The following is a 20,703-nucleotide window of genomic DNA, read 5'->3' on the forward strand; positions in this document are numbered from 1 at the left end:
TTAGCCTCCGTCCTCTGCCTTACAGCTGCCTCCAGGGTGTGCAGCAGGGCCGGCGGAGTCACCGGATCGGTCATCGTGCCGGCCCTCCATCACTTGGTGCTTTCTTTCCGGCACGAGAGGCAAAAGAGCACTGACCACGGGTAATTAAGACAATGGGAGGAAACACGCTCCTCTGGCCTGTCTTGCGCTCTGCCACTTCAAATCATCAGTTGTTTATGTTCTACTTTGCCAAGTAGTGCACAATTTCCACTACTTCACCCTGAGTGGTGACAGGTGTTAGCAGCATCCTTCTCTTACTGGCATTTAGCTTTCAGTTGCAGGATAATACCACCGTAGAGCCATGAAATAGAGACAAAAATAGCTCTAGGCTGCACTTTATAGATGCAACTTTTTTACATGTACATTTCCGTTAAAAACATTCAGATCAAAGGACCAAATGGTTAGACAGCTGTATTAGACGCAGGGCTCAGGGCTCATGAGGATACTGGAGAGATTGTGAAGCCCCTTGAGGCAAATTTGTGGTTTGTTATATTTGAGCTATGTAAATAAATGGACATGCTTCCCAGATGAATCCAGGCAGCGTGCAACAGACTCCACAGAGACTACAGTAAACCTCCCACTGGGTAACCAAAGGAGGACGTGCACCATGTTCAATGCAAGAGATGTCACAATCGTAATTAGCAGCAGTGGCATGAATGATCAGGAGGGAGAGGCTAAGTGCTGACGGTTTGACTTGGCAGACAATAATCAGCTGATCTACTGCCAGAATTAAAGTGAATGTTCAAGCCGCTCCAAACATATTCACACGGCGGCCATTTTCCTCCTCGAGGGGGGCGAGGCTCATAAACATAAACGCAGGGAGTCTGGCAAAAAGTTTTTGATCAACAACTGAGAGGATGATGGACAGTGATAAACTAGAGGGGCAATGGGCCGAGCGTTGAGGGAAAACAACATATTTGGCTACCCATGAACCACCTCCTAGTTAACATGATTGCATCCACTGCCTTTCACTTCCAGGTTAAGCTAAAGGAGTATCAGCTCAAATGGGACTTTTATGCCTTGAATTACAGCCTGATGTCCCTCTGGCTTTTCACTGTCCATGAATTTTTTAGTTGCTGATCAATCAGGAGCAGAAGCAGTGAATGATAACAGTTTTTTTTATTTTATCTTACAGTAATTCTCAAATGGATGAATGAAATAAAACATAAATCCAGTATAATTAGTACAGTATAATATCCCAAATAAAAATTAGACTACCTCTCTCATTAACAAAGGGATAAAGTACATAACTCTCTTTTCTGACCTCCCCTCCTCCCCTGATCATCTTTGCACAGTCTCTAACTGATTTACAGCAGACAAGCTGATCTGATGAGTACAGTGGCTCAGTTAGATAAAGGCTTGCATTTTTAATCATATAAAAGGTGACAGTTTGATTGCAGATCCATGTTAGATTCTTGCCGTTTGTGTTTTATTTTGGTTTACACCACTTACTATTTAGGGACAATTTCCTTTAATCTCTAATACATTAATCTAAATAATCTTTAAACCCATGTTTGCTGTATTTTGAATATGTACTTGAATGTTTGTTTTTTTCTTTTGTTGTTGCCATATATATATTTAATATAATCGGTGTATGACATAATAAACAACACAAGAATTCATTGTGTGCAATCATCTTCAACAACTTAGCAACTTAACTTTACAGTAAGTCTTGACCACATTGCTGAGCCAGTGTGAACATAGTGTACATTATAATGAACACAGTGATCATCAAGTCCACAAGAGATATAAAGCTGCGGGAAAAAAAGTGCTGAATTTTAAATAGAAGACCGTATGGGAACTTTGCAATTAGACAACTTCAACCAATTAAATCTGCTCCCTGGATCAAACTGCTGTACTCTTTAATCTGCTGCAGTGCTCCATTCAGCAGCTTCCTGACATATGAAGACCGTGAGAAGTAATAGTTAATTGTTAGCATTGCTCTGAGTTATCTGTCGGCTGGGTGGGAGTTGGGTTGGGTAACTGAGGCGGTCACTGTCCTCCCCTCGCTGCTCTCCAAGATAAGAGCTGAAAAACCACAAATGTGTCAGAAAACACCCCAATTCGCACCTCAGCGTCAAGGACTTGCACAGCAATGAATGATTCAAACTTGTTGTAAGTGTGACAGTATTTTCAGTTCTCTGGTAAAAGATCCATTCAGCAAAACTGACTTGTACAATAAAAAGGAACGTCAGTGCTTGGAAATGTCTTTTAGTGATAAGAAGCCGGCAGAGGACGAGAGTGGCAGTCTGAAAAGGAGCAAAAAGAAGCAGAAGAAGGAGGATGCTTGGAAACCAGAGGGACCCAGGGACCCAATTGCTATGGTTTGTTGCTTAGACATGTAGGTGTGCTTGTTTGCAACAATGTTGTTGTCATAAACCTGTCCGCGTGTGTACTGAATGCATATCCGGAAACACGTATACAGTAAGTGTCTGTTGTGACTGCAGGGATTGTGCTGACTCATGCTGCTGTCTGACCGTCAAACTTCAATCCTCTCGGGAAAGATTATATAGTAACTTGTCCTTGCCTGTATTGTCCTGTCGTAGCTGAACTCTCTTCCAGAGAGCAAGCAGCAGGAGATCCAGAGAGCCCTCCACCTCTTCTCCTTGGGCCCAAGTTTGCCAAAGACACTGCAGCAGGCCAAAAAATACACCTATCGTTTCTGGGAAACACAGCCTGTCCCTGGACTGGGTAAGATGTCTTTCTTCTTCCAGTAATTATTTTCTACTAAACTCTAAAAACCTAATCTAGTTCAATAAGTATGAATGAGAAGAAGTATGTAAAATATTATAGGGTAACCACCAATTTTACACTTTAAAGTGTTTTAAAGTGTAAAATTAACCCTAACCCTATGGAGACCTGTAAATGTATGTAAGTAATGTAGTATAAAGCCTTTTGTGGCTCTAGAGGAAGCTGCATGTAATCTGTGATGTCACTCAACGGTTAAGTTGCATTGTGGGTAATGTAGGCACCGTATTTTAAAACGCAGTCTACTTGCATTGAACTCCCATAACACCATTGGACTCATTATGGACAGTTTAAAAACAAATTGTCAAAATTGATACAGCAGGACCAGAGATATCATCTTTTCTTACTCCATGCCTACATTACCCACAATGCAACCGAGCCACTGAGTGACATCACTGGAGGCAGTTTATCAGATAACATGCGGCTTCCTCTGGAGACACAAAAGGCTTTGAACTGCTTTTTTTTACATTTGCAGTAGTACTCCCCAAGACCTGTAAACACACTTTGACGTGTCAAATTGGTGGAGTCAGCCTTTAAATTAAGTTCCTTTAAGTATAATTATGTGTTTTTCACAATGCAGATGGTGCAGATGACAGTGTTGTGACTCACGGCCCAATAGTAGAGGGCAAAGCTAGCGTCCGTAAGGAGCCCTACTCTCTACCTCAGGGTTTCTCCTGGGACACTCTGGATCTGAGCAGCCCCACAGTGGTGAGTTACTGGCTGTAATTTACTGTAAACGTCATGTTCAGGAAAAATGGACTCAAATCCTCGCAATGCTTTTCCATCTACTGTTTCAGTTGGGAGAGCTTTGCACTCTGCTCAATGAGAACTACATGGAGGAGGATGACAACACAATCAGATTTGACTTCTCTCTGGACTACCTGCAATGGTAAGCTTCCAGCAGATGCATTAAGTCACTTTTGATTACTGGACTTTAGTGTCCGTGAGCAAAACTTTATTTTTTTAAACGTTTTGCACATGATCTGTTTCAGTTCTGTACTGCAATAGTTAAACATTTTGGCGAATATGTCTATTATGTGGACAGTTTCGATTTCAATTGTCTTCTCAGTTGCTGATCAATCAGGAAGTGGTAAAATGATAATGATTTGTAGGATTTCATACGTTCACGACCTTAAACCGGCTGTAACCTTGACATTTTTTCTAACTCCAACCATTTAACTTTTGCCAAGCAATGAACACTAGCCAATCAGAGGCACTGAGTGCAGATCTTTTCGGATGTTTTTCAGACCACTTGCGTTTTGGACTAATGGGCTGCTTGAGCAATGGGCAGTCCCAACAGGCATCAGGTGGTTAGCTTAGCTTGGCAGTGTAAGCAAGGGATAGCGCTCATACAGGAAACAGTTGTGGACAGCTATCCTGAAGCTGCTGTATATCGTTTCTTGAGTAAAAGCAACAATTGGCAGTTTTATGCCAGACAATTCGTTGATAAGTAGCTGCCAGGCAGCCAGCAAGTCCCAAGTTACTACGCCTGGCTCTGGTTAAGTACAGCAAATGTCTTTTTTCTTCGTATTTGTTACGACCCAGAAAAGAAAGCTCGTGGCCCAAAGAGGTCTAACATAATTGCACAAGTCAAGAGGTCCAAAACAGAAGAATTTTATTTCAACAGACAGAACACGACCATCCCCAATTAACTAGAAACTGATGGGCCGGCAAAAAAGAACAAAAGAAGGGAAGCCAGCTCGGTCCAACCCTTACAGGGCCGTCAAAACCGGGATCTTCCCTCTACCCCACCCAAACATCCCCCAAACTAAACCCTACAACAGAAATAGCGCCACAAAACTGAACCACCAGAAAAGGCAAAAGAACAAACAATCAAAGCTACATGTGCTGCTGCTGTTGCTGCTGCTCTCAGGCCACGAATGGAAAAGAGAGAGTTGAGTCCCCGCCTCCTCTTTATTGACTCCTCAATCAGCCTGAGCAGGCTCACCTGGAGAGAGGAAGAAAACAACAGACCATGAGTGACATCAGGGCATCACATGATCAGAAAGAGGGGAGCATGTAACAGCATTAAACGGACTAGGAAATAAGTTAATTAGTGAGCTTTTGAGGTAGTTGTAGGTTGTTAATGTTGGACAGAGGTAGGCTAGCTCTTTCTCCCTTTTTCCAGTGTTTGTGCTAAGCTAAACTAACTGTCTGCTGGTTTTAGCCTTTTTTGTGATGGAGAGACGTTAGAGAGGCATCAGTTTTCTCCAACTCTCTGCGAGAAAGCGAATAAGCGTATTTCCCAAATTTTCAAACTATTCCTTTAATGCTCATATACTTTTACACACCTTCAGGTTACTCAGTGCAACTGCCACATATTTCCTTTAACCTCTCAGTTACACTAAAGCAGTTAATGCAGTTAAGAGTCTCAACAGGAAAGCATCATTTTCCCCACTTGACTCTTCAGCTTGACCAGCAAACACACTGTACCTGTTACAAAGAGGATACTCTTATCTCTACTACTGCCTTTCATTCTCTGCGATCTGCAGAAATGGTATCCCCACCTCCAGGGCACGCTTACATCATAACATAATAACATTTAATTTGAAAGGAATAATTAACATTAGCAATCGCAGGTCTCTGCCCTTGAGGTTATAAAATGCTGTGTATTCATTCAGCCTCTCAAGCTCAGTTCTTTACAGAAACTTGTCCTTAATCAGAGTTTATTGAACTACATTTATTCCAGGTCCTATTGCAGAAAATATCTTTTTTCTCATCTTAAGGGCTTTACAACCTCCTAAGTGGCTGGCCCAGTGGCACTGTGGTGTGCGGGTAGACACCAATAACAAGTTAGTCGGCTTCATCGCTGCCGTTCCTGCAGATGTTCGTGTATATGAGACGTGAGTAGCTCATAAATATATGCAATGTATTTATGTGCAATCTGATGAGTCATTTTGGTATTCACAGCACTTGCCGGCAGAACTGTAGCCATTTTCCTACAAATGTGTCAAAGCAAATGTTCAAAACGTGCTCTGCAGGGAGAAGCGGATGGTACAGGTCAAATTCCTGTGTGTTCATAAGAAGCTGCGCCTCAAGCGGATGACTCCAGTTCTGATCCGAGAGCTCACCAGACGGGTCAACCAGCAGGGACTCCATCAGGCTGTCTACACAGCTGGCGTAGTGTTGCCCACACCGCTCAGCTCCTGCAGGTAGTAGCTGCTACACAGGGTTGATTCAAACTTGATTTGATGTAAAGCCACAATTTCCACTTTTAAAGTCCTTGAGAGAATATTTTCTCAATGCACTTCTCCATATGAAGGGTCCGGTTTTGACTGGAACACAAGTGATTCGACCAAAGTCACAAGAATTTTGACAGATTCTGTTTTTTGTGTGTCTTTTGTCGTTTTATTTATTTGTTTGAAGCAACAAAGACACCTCTGATAAAGGTGATGTGACTTATTTCTGAGCACCAATAACATTGTTGTCACACATAACTGTCCACCGTCAATTAGAGCTGCAACATCTAATCGATTAGTTAGAGGAGAACTATTGTGCTTTTTCATTTTTCCTTTCCTCCAGTGTTTAATATAGGTTCAAGTAAAAACATGTAAAAGAGCTTAAAGGCTAAAAAGGTAAAAGTCCACACCAACAGAAGCCCCTCTATCAGCAGATTAATCAATATTGAAGATAATCATTTGTTGCAGCCCTATTGTCAATAAAATCTGATCAAAAACACCCACCCAGTAATGATAAAGGTGACAAGTTTTTGAGAGCTAAGCTCTTAAACTCCAATATCATAATGTTGTGGAGAAATAACAATAACTGCTTTCTGGGTCTTATTATGTGAAACGTGAAATGTTTTTACCTGTTAATGGATGTCACTCTTTGTTCCTCTGATAAGCAAACATGTGATATTTCTTCCAAACAAGTATGTAACATGTAAGGTGTCCTATGCATCAAATCTTGTCCTTGTCTACGTTAAGTTCGTGGACTCGTCCTCTGAACCTCCGAAAGCTGAAGGAGGTGAGCTACCCGGGCCTGAGACAGGACATGAACCTGCAGAGAGCTGTCAAGTTCAACCGTCTCCCTGAGGTTAGTTTGTGCTGCCACCTAGAGGCAAAAACCTATTACAGTCTGACATTGGCCTCATAGAAAAGTTGGACTGGAAAAAGACCAAATATTTAAAGATGCTGTTTTTAGTCATCAGGAGATTATAGTTATGTGTCCTTAAAGCACTAACGGACAATGTTTTTCCCTTTTTCTCCAAGGTGACAAAGACACCAGGTCTGCGGCCTATGACTAAAGAAGATGTTGCAGGGATACACTCTCTACTCCAAGCAAACCTCCTCAAGTTCCACCTCAGCCCCATCTTGACCTTGCAGGAAGTAGAGCACTGGCTGCTGCCGAAGGAGAACGTGATTGACACCTACGTTGTGGAGGTCAATCAGCCTCTTTTTTAAATTTATCTGGAGGGGAAAGAGCTTTCCTCGCCAATTTCTGAAAAATGCAATCTCACATGATGCTGCAGGAGTTAAGAATTGAATCACCTCTCCTCCTCACACACAGGGTGATGGTGGCACACTGACAGACGTGGTGAGTTTCTACAGCGTCTCCTACAAGGTGCTGAATCACCCGGTCCACAGTGGCTTGAGAGCAGCTCATCTGCTTTACATTGCCTCTACTGCCACAGACCTGATGGACCTCATGGAGGACACGCTGGTCCTGGCTAAAGCTGTGAGTTGATTTATAGAGAGCACAAAGGGTTCAACTTTAAATGTAAAGTAGACTTGGTTTATTCTAGAAATAAATGCTCTTTTTCCACCCTGACAGAAAGGTTTTGACATCGTCTCTGTTCTCGATGTGATGGATAACAAGAGTTTCCTGGAGAAGCTCAAGTTCAGCATCAGTAACACGGACCTTCATTACTACCTGTACAACTGGATGTGTCCTAAAATGAGCCCAGACAAGGTACTGAACACTGTAATATCTAATAGCTCCATCCGTCAGAGCACATCACTCATTCTGTCCTCCACACCATTCCCCTCTGCTGACGGCTGTGTGCTTTTGGAGCTTGCTTTCAGATTGCTGTGTTAAAGCTGCAATATGTAAGATTTTTTACTTGAAAACATTAACAACAACAACTTAAATTGTCAACAGAATGTGAAGACAACAGTTTTGACATTATGCATTAGGTTGAAGAGATGTCTGCTGAAGTTAGCGCGCTAACCAGATAGCTGGCTGTATGGCTAAATGAGCTAGCAAGCTGATGGCAGCAACAGTTTGCAGCAATTAGCGATTCTCACATATTGCGCCTTTATAACTAAAAGCAAAGATTTGAAGTTCAGCCTCTAGTATCTAATAAAAGTTGAATGAAACTCTTGAATTCTTATCAACACCACATGTAATGTCACCACATTGATATGTTTCAAAAAAGATATATACAGTATGTCATTCTGCTATTACAGTATATTGAACATTGGAAAACTCTAATATACTGACTGTTTGATCTTGATTCGTGATGTTGTACACTTCCTGCTATAAGGCTGGGGGAAATTATCTTATTAAAGTTTAAAAAATCTCCCTGTCATACAAGTCAATGCAGGTTCAGAAGGGGTGATTGTTTCACAGCTGCCGGTCATCAGTGATTCATAGTAGGTGTATGTTTTACAGGTGGGCTTGGTGTTACCCAACTAACCTGCCACTGAAAGAAGACAGAGGACAGACTGATGATGATGAAAGGACCAGAGTAACTGGAAGGACATCAAACTGCACCAACCACACAAGAAAATATAAATAATAATATATAAATAATAATTTCATCATCTGGATGTCAGTTATTTACTTGGTTCAGTGACTCTGCGCCAGAATAGATTGTTTCTGAAGTAATGGTGTGTGTGTGTGTGTGTGTGTGTGTGTGTGTGTGTGTGTGTGTGTGTGTGACATGACACTTACAGTTTTACAGTTTTTACAGCGTTTTAGTTGATTAGAGGACATGATCATTAATCATTCTCACTCATACACATGTAAGAACACAGACAATCGCATACATGCCCATACAATGTATATGGGCATGCAGAAGATACATAACGTCAGGCGTAAATGCAATTAAAATTAAATCTCATCTAGACATGATGTGAAAAATCAGTAAGCATGTTTCTACAGGTCTTACAGTCAGTTCATAAACAAAGCTACTGTTAAGGAAAAAAGGCTATAAAACAATTTGCCATCATGCTAATATAAAAGTCATCTATTACAGTTCAAGAAAATATGTAATTCTGTCATTGTATTCACTTTTGTCATGAAGAAGATTAAAAGCTGGCAGTAAGAATTTAACTCCAGAGTCATTTGCTTTTTATTGACTGAACCAATCCTACTGTGTTTTATCAGAAAGTCAACTTCCAGCATTTAAATACATTTTTTCTCTTTGGTGTGTAGACCATGCAACAGGTACAGATCACTGCTACAAGGCATACTACTTATTGTAAAACAGCTTACAGTCAAACCATGAGGTACAGTCATTGTCTAAATATGAGCAGCAGGGTGCGCTGCAACCTTAACATTACCTTTTTATTGTGAACAACGCTGCAGAGGCACTGTAGATGCAGACATCACCTGATTTGCTTTCTATTGTTACCCCACTACATGTCAATGCAAGCGTCAGAAGACTAATCTAAGCGGTCAAAAGATGATGAATAAGACAGGAAAGAGGAAAAAAACATTGTTCTGTTTAAAAAGATAAATGCATCTCATCATTTTTTCGTGTGTAAAATATTTGATAGTTTTACCTCTTTTGGGCACCTCACCTCACAGTTAATTTAAACCTGTAAGTTTAGAGGAGGATAACTCTTAAAGATCGTATATTATGCTCATTGTCAGATTCATACTTTTATTTTGGGTGTCTATGAGAAAAAGTTTATGTACTGTAACATTATTTTTCTCATGCTGTCCACTGCTGCAGCACCTTTATTCACCCTCTGTCTGTCTAAACGCTGTCTTTTAGCTGTGCTAGGAGCATTTGCTGAGGGTGGTGACTGTATAGTTGTGACATCACACACTTACAGAAGTCCTGACAGCTTGTTTTGAAGGCCCAGTTTCTGATTATAAGCTGTGTGCATTTATCTGTGGATTGAGGATTTTGAGGTTTTTTTTCACCTCATCCAAGAGGCTTCTTCAGTTCTAACTAACTGGAAAGGAGTTGCAGACTTTTAAACTCTCTGTGTGTGTTCTCACAGAGTCGTCAAGGACACGTGTGAGCTCTGAGTTTCAGAGTCGTTAGGGCCACTTGTGGGTCGTTGGTCAAATGTCTTTAAGAAACTGAAACAAGTCCAGTTGCCAACGATACAGCACCTAGATTTGCCATGACCCGACCAAGGTGAAGCATTTTTTTTAAGAATCCAGCCACACCAGCATGACCAGATTAACATAGGCTGTGCTTGTTTTGAATATAGCTGAGCCTATAAATATCTTGCTCAGTCTCTGTGTGACCGAAATGAGCTGTACTTCGTAAGTCTACCATTAAAGAAATGTAGTCCTATCTAATAATATATCAGACTTTGATACTTTGTCTGCCTGCTCGTCACTGTGTCCAAGGCCATTCATTTATTTAACAAAGACCTAGGCTAGTTAAATGTTCTGTATAGGTTATTTGGGCATTTTGTTGAAAAAATTTTGTCACTAAAAAAGTAGTGTAATAAGTAGTTTATTACTCTATTACTTTATAATGAATGTAACTAGTAATATGTAATATATTGCAATTTGAAAGTAACTCGCCCAACACTGTTTAAATGTAACTTGTTACAGTGCACTTACACACAGTCATGGGATTTGGGATTCCACGATCGTAGAAGGGGGCGTTTACCAGATACACATGAACGCACCACGGCGCTGCATTTGGACCAATCAGAAGCGAGAAGGCATTTTAAGTTTGAAGTTACCGGACCTGCTGACGAGTAGTTCACTGCCGCTTCTGCATCCTGCACGGGCGGCACGGAGCAGTGTCTCCCCTCGGTTTCGGTGGAGGATGAGCAAAGAAAACCAGACTGCCTTTTAAAGTAGACACGCGTTGACTTATTTCTTCTTTTTCTTTCATTCTCGTCGAGGACGTGCTCCTGTCGGTTAAACGTACGTTAGTCCAGTGACGTGCTGCGGTTAGCTTTGCACGGAACTTTCCAAAACACAACGTTAGCAAAGAAACGTGCTGTTTAGTGTCGTTTCGTCTTTTTTTATGATTGAGGAGCTACGTTATAAGTCATATCTCCGTGGATGTTGTGTGTGCTGACGCTTGAGCAGACCTCCGTAAAGGATTACAGGTATGTTATGTACAGCAGACACTGGCTGTTCGTGTCATAACTGTGCAATGAGTGCGTTGTTGCGGTGAGGCAATAGCACAAACTGTAAGCTTCCTCTGAACGAGTTTTTGATATGTGTTTAAGGAAATGCTCTTACGTGACAGCCGATACACAATGTTAACAATCAAGGGTACGACTCTCAACAGCTGTCATTGCGTTAGTCAGTCAAGTTTACTTCCTTAATCATTAGCCTAGTTCTCACGTTGACGCTGCAGGAAATCGTGCTTTAACCCTCCTGATTAATCTTACGTGCTGTTTTGTTAAGGCAGAAGTGCATGCCAAGAAAATAACACTCAATACTCTAATTGAATACAGGCGTGTTTTGTTAAGGCAGTCCCCGTGTGACATATCAAGTGACAGCACGTCCAAAGCCCAGCTGGTTTTTATCCTTTCACCCACTGTCTTACTTTGGGAAACTGGTCAACTGAGACTCGTTGAGCCCCTTTGCAAACAGTGACAGAGGGCAGTGAGAGTCGGGGCTGTGCTCTGCAACACCACCTGTGAAAACAAGGTGATAAGAAAGTGTGAGAGAGCTGGAATCGACTCACTGTCAAGACATGCCTGCACTTTTTTAAAACTGCCGTGCTGAAGGTTACAATAATGCCACTGCAGGCTAGGTTGTGCAAGTTGCCGCACAATAGTTGGGAATCAAAGTCATGTTTATCTGCCATGGCTATGCAAATACTTGATCACAGCTTGGGTAATGAGACTTTGGTTTCCTTTGACATATGATGGCTGTGCTCTCTGTGGGGCGTAGCCTGTGTTTATTCAGCATGCATTTCTTTCAGCAGTAATTTCCCCGTGATTTTAACTGGGGTCTGGCTCTTATCTCTCGTCAGAGGGCTGTGTATTCAGATGTTTACGTTGACAGTAATATAATAATAGGGAGAAATGATATATAACCTGAAGTTCATTAGTCTGTATCCTCAAAATCTGTGTAAGAATAAATGTTTGCAAAGTATGTCTGCAAAACCACAAATAAGTTATAACTCTACGTTTCTTTAGGTTCTTCATTACTCTCGTCACAATGCTCTGCCTATGCTTTGGTTAAGGTTAGGCACAAAAACCACTTGGTTAGGTTCAGGAAAACATCATGGTTTGGCTTAAAATACCTGTTTTGGTCAACACATGACCTGTCTTGTTAAAAACAAAAACAACGGGTTTTGTCGCCACTAACACGGCTGGACATGGCCCAACTTCCCATCAAAAATATTAGTTTTGTAATGTAATGTGAATATGATATGACACGTTTTCTACAAATGTTAGTATGGTAAATAGCCTATGACACATATGTAACATGTAATCCTGGTGACTTGGCTGTTGTCCCACAAAGATTTAACTTACCTTCTGTCTTAAAAAAAGAAGAAGCTATAATTACTTATCATTTCAAGCGTAGCTGTTACTTTTTTCTTCAAATGACTGAATAGAAGGAAACTCATTGAAGCTTCATATCCAAGGGCTATGGTATTCCAGGCTTGCCAGACTGTAATTTTCCCATTGTGCAGCATCTCGGCGGCCTGTGTCACAACAGGTTTCCCAAGACTTCCTCAGCCAGCTGGTGTTGAGCAAGGCAGAAAAAAAGACAAACTGATGCATGCCTTGATAAGATGTACTCAGTGTATTGTGTGTCAGCGCACTAAGCAGGACGGCACATGTTTGTGTTACTCTTTAACTCATGAATAATACAGCATGCTGCATTGTGTTACTGTTCTTTTGTTGGGAAATAACAGAAAGTTGATCGACAAAACAGCAAAATGAGTGACGTACCTGGAGCATAATGCGTCCGAGCAGGGAGCGGCTCATGTCATGCTTTTTTATCTCCCACCTAAGTAATCCTCCTGCTCTTTACCTTCATCTCCTTTGGACCATGTAAAGACCCCAAACAAAGAGACAGACGCTCCATTGTTGTTGAGCAGAAGTAGGCGTTATGTGGTTGTGGTAAGTGTGTTATCATTCACCTGAACTCCTCGTGTCAGTCGGGCGGACGCCGTTCCATTGCTCCTGCAGGGATCTTGTTACTCAACACTGGTGAGAAGGCTTAAAGAGGTCGGATAAGCATTGAGGGATCCTGCTGCAGAGACTTGTCTTGTTCTGCACTGGAACGCCATTTTTTTCCCCTCCAGAATAAGTTGTCATGAGTGCAACTGCGGATCAAGTTTCAAATCCTGAATCAATAATATTGCAAGATAGCTATAGCAAGGGATGCAAGGGCCTGAATCACATCCCTCTGGCCTGTTATCTCAATTGATAATGCTTTTCAGAGCAGTTTGAGATAAAGAAGTAAGAGCTTAAGTGGAATAGAAATGTACACTCAAAAATGATGAGTGATGTTGACTGCCTCCGATGGGCAAAAACTGTGCAACTAAAGCATTGCCCTGTCGTTTTTGGCTTCTGTGAGAACCTTCCCTCCTTTTAAGGCTTCAGGTCAGTTAATGGCCTCTCATTCTGTTCGTCCTGCTGCTGTTTTTTGTTTAGTGAGTGTACCTCCAACTAAATGTTGCTTAGCGGAAAGTAATGGAACGGATGTAAAAAGAAAACAAAAGAAATTTATTGTTAAATTAGGATCGTAAGTGAGGTTTAAATTGGTAATTAAGGGTTTAACAAGGCTCTAAGAAGGAAAGTCCAAAAACAAGTACACCTGTGCACCCAGAGTTCTTCAGTTTAGTTTAAAGTTAGCAAAGATTTACTTTATATCCATTTTGGACCTGCGGTTTCATTGCTGTCCAACATACTTTTGGAGATGGACGTCCATTTGTCAGTTGCTTTTATTGAAACGTCAATTGAAACTTCTCATATTGAAACTTTTCCTTTCTGCTGAGACCGTCAAGGAGTAAGACATTTGTATTTGTGGCCTTTTAATCATTCAAAAATACTCAGGAATCAACAACCTTTTGACCTTATGTAAGAGCTCTACTTAAACTATGAAAGATGCATTACACAAAGTTAGAAAAGCATTGATTTATTCTCGCAGATGATCAGCAAGATGCTAGTATCTTCATTTTCACCCTTAACAGTCACCAGCATGTGTTGCATTTAAGTAACACGCTGCAGCTGAACTGTTAAAATTGGCTGCAAAAAGTCAGCCACAAGATCCACCCACTAAGGTCAGAGCTATCCTCCCTCCTCAGCTCTCAGCAGTGTCTGATGTCAGCCACACAGCCAAGAAAGTCTGCAGTACAAATATTTATATGAAGCAGAAAGGATGTGACAAAGTGAGCAATAGGAACTCCACGGGGAAGAGTACTAGGGTTACCCTCAGGCTAATCTTCGCTAAGACATATTTATAAACCTAGCTAGCAGTTAGAGTGGACCGCTTCCAGCTTCATCACCAAGACGCTAACTGTATTTGGTCAGCAACTGCACAGCCGAGGCCCACTTCAATGACGTCTTTAACCAGTGTAATATTTGCATGGCACATAAACATGTGGTTATACTTCAGACTTTCATTTGATTTGTGCACCCATAATAGTTTCCATGCGCAGGGGAAGCACAAGGCCTCTCTCCATACTACATTTTACTTTGTTTTAGCTCAGTGCCAGAGCTGAATTTCATCTGACACCATCATTAACAGAGAACAAAGCTTCAGAATGAAATATGAAGAGTGTTTTGAATCTATGTTCAAAACAGTTCAGTTTAGGGTCAGCATCTTCTGTGCATGTCAACCATCGTTTTATTGCCATTGTGCCCATATGAGTGACAGATGTTGTTATTAAACATCCATTAATAAAACATGCACAAACAGATGTATCTTTGTAAGCAATGTGTAGGGATATAGTCAAAGTATTGTGTTTTAGCACAGTGACATTTTAATGCAAACTAAAAAAAGGGTGGTGTAAGGTTTGCAGAGAAGAGAGAGATCAGATAATGCTGCCCTTGCTCAGCTTATTCTTAGGCAGTAAACTATGTTTAGTCTGTAAATGTCAGCTTGACAGGAATTGAGGAAGCAGTTGTATTTTAAGGGTTATTTGATGTGAATTTCTGTTAAGGAGAGAAGTTAGTTCATTATTCACATCAAAGGGGAAATTTAGTAAGCCACCTGCAACATCAACTACAAAACACAGTCATTCACCATCATTTGAACAAACCAAGTACGGTGCCCAAGTGCGTTTGACCCCCAAAGTCCAGTTTGTTTGACTAGTGTGAGCGCTCCATGAAGTATAGTCATGCGTATTATGCTGCCTTGCGTAATCAAGAAATCCAGGAATGTGAGAGGATTGTCTATGACCAAAACAATATTAAATAAGCCACAAAAAAGTCAGTATAGTTAGTCATGTTCTCTGTGTTGTTCTCCATTGTGCTGCGACCGCGCTATGACATGATGACGTATGTAAAAGAGGTAACCACGCTCAGGCCTGGTTGCGGCCGGAGCAATGTGAGTGTAGGCCAGCAGGGGAATGGGGAGGCGGGACAATCAATCAACAATAACGAGCAACTCAGCCAAGTGTGAGTACACCCTTAGCTTAGCATAAAGACTGAAAACAGGATGAAAGAGCTAGCCTGGCTCTGTCCAAAGTTAACAAAATTTATTATTAACATGTTGTACCTTGTTTGTATAAGACCTACAAAAACTAAAGCGTAAAAGCAATAATTTGGGTTATGTCCCGGACTATTTCTTTGCCAGAAACGGTGATTAGATGGTTGCTTGCACATAGCTCACAAAAACCAAACATTGGCTTTTGTACAGATTAAACTAACAAGATAATGTAATGATTATTGATCTTAAGAGGTGCTTGTTGGCAGATTTTGTTACATTTAGTCAGAGCCAGGCAAGGTTTTTCCCCCTTGTTTCCAGTCTTTATGCTAGGCTAAGCTAACCAGCAGCTAGTATGTAGCTTCATACTTACTGTACAGACATGTGAGTGGTATTGATCTTCTCATTGGATTATTTGCAAGACAGCGAATATGCTTATTTTCATTTAAATTAAACTATACCTTTAAACCTGACACAAACCTTGTGCCCATGCATATTTGTTTTCTGCTCTCATATACTTCAAATTAATTTCAGGGTACCTCATTAAGCAACAGGTTCGTGTTTTCCTTCTGACAGCATGTTAGACATTTTATATTGGTATTCACAGGATGCATTAGGCCAATGGCCCCATTAGCTTCAGTAATTCTTGCCATAGTGATCTGCCATTTCTGTTTTTTTTTCCTACTTAAAAGAGTTTAGTCGGCATTAAATGGTTAATACCACTACTGTTAATACATCTCTCAGCCATAACCCATCCCCCCTGCAGCATAGGAGACCCCCGTAACCCCTCCACCCCCTGCTCAGTAGCATTCCAGCTGGCCAGATGGTGTCTGCTCTGTACAGCGGACACCACTGAGCCGAGAGAGAGAAACCCCACGAGCAGGATTCTCCGGATGAGACATTCCACCCCACTGATCTCTGCCCCGCACCCCCACCCCGCCCTGCTCATGTAGTCGCCCTCTCTCTCTGTTCAGTCTGGTCTGTATCTTACAGACGGCCATTCTGGGGATGAGGTCCATGTTGATAAGTTGTTGACAAGCGTAAAAAATCGCATTAGATGGTTTCTGAGAAGAGACGGCTCGGCTGTTACCCTGTAGTGAACTGTGACTAAGAATTTTGTTTGTCTGGCACATAGAAATAGTTGGAGTTGCGTGCTTATGATACATGCAAATCATTCAGTACCACACTTACAACATATATGTAAATTGGAATACATTCATGTGAAGTTACATCGTGAGTGGAATAAACAACATAATTACTCTGAGTGAAAAACAAGATGAGGTCATGCATTTTTTATGACATTTTCCTAGTAGTTCTTTGTCAGATCTCCTCCTCACTGGCAGTTTTTAAATTTAGCTTTATTGTACGTGTACGCTATCTGTGTTTGTGGTAGGAAGTGGCTTCAGGAACCAGTCAAATAACAGCTGGAAGTAAACATGGAAAATATTCAAACAAAACTTCTCTGAGTGACCTAGTTCACGTTTTAAATAGTTGAAACGGCTCCGACAAAGTATACTGATGAATGCCTTGCTCAATTTGCAAATTTTTCACTCTCTCCATCAAAAGTTGGCCAATCTAACGCACTTGGAGTGTTGCTGGAGTGAGGTAATGCTTCTCACATGTCAGGGTGCAATCGGTGTGAAGGTTAGGTGCTTTAGCCGTAGCTACTACAGTACATCTGTCCAATAAAAAACTGTGTGGGTGTTTGTTTCTGGCCCACATTAACTCACTAACAGAAATCCCACGGTGTGTGTTGTGTATGTGTGAGTTTGCATGCATACGATCCCCTAGCGAGATAAAGGCCCATAAACCCCACCCTTCCCACTCCACACTCCAGCTTCCATGATTGCAGCCTTGCTGGAGAGCCAGTGTGTATTTCTGTCGGCACTGTTTTTGTGATTCTTCAGTCGGCACTGTTTTTGTGATTCTTCAGTCGGCGTGTCCGCTTTCATAACAGAGTGTGTGTTTCTGTGTGAATTTGCTTGTTTGCTTTCCCATACGTCACATTTAAGGGCTCCTTTGAATGCAGCAAACAGAGAGCCGGAAGGCTGGGACAAAGAGCCAGCCTGTAAAAAAGAAAAGGAGAAAAAAAAGAGGAAAAACACAGATGCTGCGCTGTGTTAAACCTCACAGCCATATTGAGTTTGAGTGGCATATGCTGTTGTCCCCCATGAGGATGATTTCAAGGAGGGGAAGCAGCACACTTTCTTTGCCCGGTGACAATGGTGGCTCCGCCTCGAGCAGGTCAGTACAGTTTTTACAGTGTCAGTTACTCAGCCAAAGCACGGTGCAGGCATGAGTACCCAGGGGGTTGTTATGTCAACTGCCTTTCGGGTGACTGGCTACAGTCAGCAGGACTTCTGGTAAAAGGGATTTGAGGGAGTTTGTGTCTGTGTGAGAAATAGAGGGGAGAGAGGGAGGGGTGGATTAGGTTCAGGCCCTGATTTTGCCCCATCCTCCTCCTCCTCCTTCGCAGCAGATCTTATCCTCCCTCCACCCTCGTACCACCAGACTGGGGCCCCTTGGCACCCTGGAGACACATGCCCCACAAAGCCATCACATCCACCCCCACAAAAGCCCATTCTCTCCTCTCAGTCCTTTCCATCTTCTTTCCTCTTTCCCCCTGCTCTCTTGACCTCAGCAGTTCTCTTCATTCTCCTCCTTTGATCTTTCTTCCCTTTTTTGTATCCACCGTGTCCAGCTAGCATATTCCTCTTCCTCCTTCCTCTGCTTTTCTTTCCTCTGCAGCCTCATCCCCTTCTCTCCCTTTTCCTATTTTCCTCTCAGCTCGAAGCCGGGGAAGAGTTGAGTCATGTGAACCAAGGGCTTTTGCCACGCTAAACCAAAACACCCCTCTTGCCAGAATGATCTTTTGAAGCTCTTTATTAGCGGAGGCCCATTTTCAACAGGATGAAGTGTTGCAAGCCTCTACTATTGCAATTAAAACTTAATTCTGCCAGCAGTTGCAGCCAGGGTATTTAACCCGCCTTGAGTGTTGAAAGATTGCTTTTTAATGAGAAACACATTGGCCACTCAGTATGTGGTTGATTGTTGTATGAGGGTGGCTTAAAAAAAATGTGACACACCCTGGCCCCCCCGCTCCAGCTGTTTTCTGATGCATTTGCTTAGTCTGATGGATCGGTTAGACGCCAATGCTTAATGTACAGTATGTGGGAGATGGTGTTATTGGATTAGCAGCTGGTGACCCATGCTCAGACCTATCTGTTTTCAATGTTTGGTCACATGACCTGGATGCAGTCACACACAGCCATGCACACAAAAATGCAACATAATGTATACAATCTGTACAAATCAGACGACAATATTTTGGTCATTACTCAAGCCACTTTTTCTGAATGCATGTTGAACAGAAGGTAAGATTTTATTTTCCTTTTATCCTAAATTAGATTTTTATTGTGGCTTTCTTACTTAGGGTACTTAAGGATACATATTACGTGACCAAACCTCAAAGCAAGGAAGCCACTCAGATATCCTGTGCAGGGAAATTATCGCTTGCCTCTCGACCGAAGATACTTCCCTCTTTTGTTTTGCTCCTTAATGGTTTCTGACCTTGGCTGAAAATTCCCCAGAGCGCACCAGCTGAAGAGCTTTTCTTAAAAAGTCTTTGCTTTCCATGCACTGGCACCTGGTTTTCTCAGTGGAGCAAAGTTTCCACTCTCCTCCCTCTTCCCTCAGGAAGAATGTGTGTCAGGAGCTGGCCGTGTCTTTAACTGCCTCATCCCTTTTTGTGCAGCAGAGGAAAGTTGATGTCTTAAAGTCTCTCTGATGCTTGCGGTTACTTTATGTGGATTCCTGAAGGTTTACAGTGGCAAACTGTTGTCATAATACAAAGTGTTAGTGCTGAAGAGATGCTTTGTCTGTGTAGTGCAAGTACAACTTTACAGAGATTTTACATCTGATAACTGTCAAAATACAGGTAGTTTCAGGTGAAAACCTCTGTGGTCTTGCGTCAGAGTTTCAAGGTAAGATGAGAAAAGACGGAGATGAACTCTTGGGGCAATTCCAGTAAATCTGAAGTGAATCGATACTGAACAATTAGACACACTTAGGTCTGCCTTTGGTTGATAGCTTGGCATTAGACCAATGAAATGACCAGGTCATCATGTTGCCAACTCAAGCTTACTTTGAGTGTTACTCACACAAAGAGAAAGCCCATGTGTTGTTGTTTTTCTCTTCTTTTCCCATGCAAATCTACTGTTTATGAACAGGGTGTAGCCTGCATTCCTGCGCTGTCCTCCTGTGTGGACATGTGAATTCTGAAGAAATACACATACTGGAGGGCTACAGGTCAGCTTTTGCCTCTGAGGCACCTTTCTGTCTGGCACCAATCTTGGAGTGAATCAGTTGGTTAATGTGTACGTGCTCCCTATAGATCTGTGTGACAGGTATTCTTTTCCCATAAACAACCTGTTTCTCATTGCTTCATCCATGCAGGAAATGATGGGGTATGAGTAACGTTGACATGATGAAATTGGACTTAGTTTCTTCAGGTGCTTTGGTTGACTCACTTGTAGCAAAATGTTATACGAAAGCAAAATACCAGCCAGTGACACACTGAGAATATCCACTGATACTGTTAACCTACAGCAAGTAATTGTGATTGAAAGAGGTAGGGAACCACTAAACTACCAATTCTCCTTGCACATTTGAATTGTCTTTTAACAGTCTTGGCTGTTGCAACTTCTGCATTTGCGGTATATTGCATCTGTTCGTAGATCTAAAACAGCTATTATGTTATCCAAACTAACTACTCATTATCACTGGAGGTCTTCGCAGAGGAGTAAATATTTAAAACCACCATGGAGTACTTGCAGGAAGAAATGATGATACTAAACCCAATACTGTTTTGATTGTAAAGGGGATGTCTGGTTGTTGAACCCATTCAATGTTTTCTCACTGTCCTAACCGGTTCCGTGTCTCAAGAGGATTTGGGGCGTTTGCCAGGCTTATGAGTAACATTTCCTGATTAATCGAGAATTAATGGAGAAGGATATGGGGCACGGTCAGGAAGTGACACACTTGGCCTTTGTTGAGACAGATCTTCCTCTTGTAGCAAGTAACAACTCCCAACGGGGCAACGAAAGGTCAAAGAACACTCTAGTGATTGGAAACCGAGGATTCAGTTTGTTTACA

The 20,703-nt window shown here is 41.9% G+C and overlaps 2 protein-coding genes across 3 annotated transcripts in view; both read left to right on the top strand.

Moving 5' to 3' along the window:
- Positions 1-2,102: 2,102 nt before the first annotated feature.
- Positions 2,103-8,496, top strand: LOC311250908 (glycylpeptide N-tetradecanoyltransferase 2-like). Of its 2 annotated transcripts, XM_084343054.1 has the most exons (12): positions 2,103-2,154; positions 2,255-2,363; positions 2,586-2,730; positions 3,368-3,495; positions 3,585-3,676; positions 5,514-5,630; positions 5,769-5,939; positions 6,714-6,822; positions 6,999-7,169; positions 7,297-7,464; positions 7,561-7,698; positions 8,401-8,496. In XM_084343054.1, exons 1-12 carry the CDS (start codon positions 2,135-2,137, stop codon positions 8,422-8,424), a joined length of 1,392 nt encoding a protein of 463 aa, XP_084199180.1. In that variant the 5' UTR covers positions 2,103-2,134; the 3' UTR covers positions 8,425-8,496. The 2 variants fall into 2 exon arrangements, with proteins under 2 accessions (XP_084199180.1, XP_084199179.1); XM_084343053.1 differs by having other exon boundaries at positions 2,105-2,363.
- Positions 8,497-10,670: 2,174 nt separating this feature from the next.
- The window catches only part of svild (supervillin d), a 45,058-nt gene continuing 35,025 nt past the window's right edge, over positions 10,671-20,703 (top strand). Inside the window, exon 1 of the mRNA XM_084343052.1 lies at positions 10,671-11,039. The gene's annotated coding sequence lies outside the window, so the exon portion shown is untranslated. The remainder of the gene's footprint in view (positions 11,040-20,703) is intronic.

Source organism: Pagrus pagrus (assembly GCF_965226575.1).
Source record: "Pagrus pagrus genome assembly, chromosome: 21".
In the NCBI taxonomy this organism is placed as follows: Eukaryota; Metazoa; Chordata; class Actinopteri; order Spariformes; family Sparidae; genus Pagrus; species Pagrus pagrus.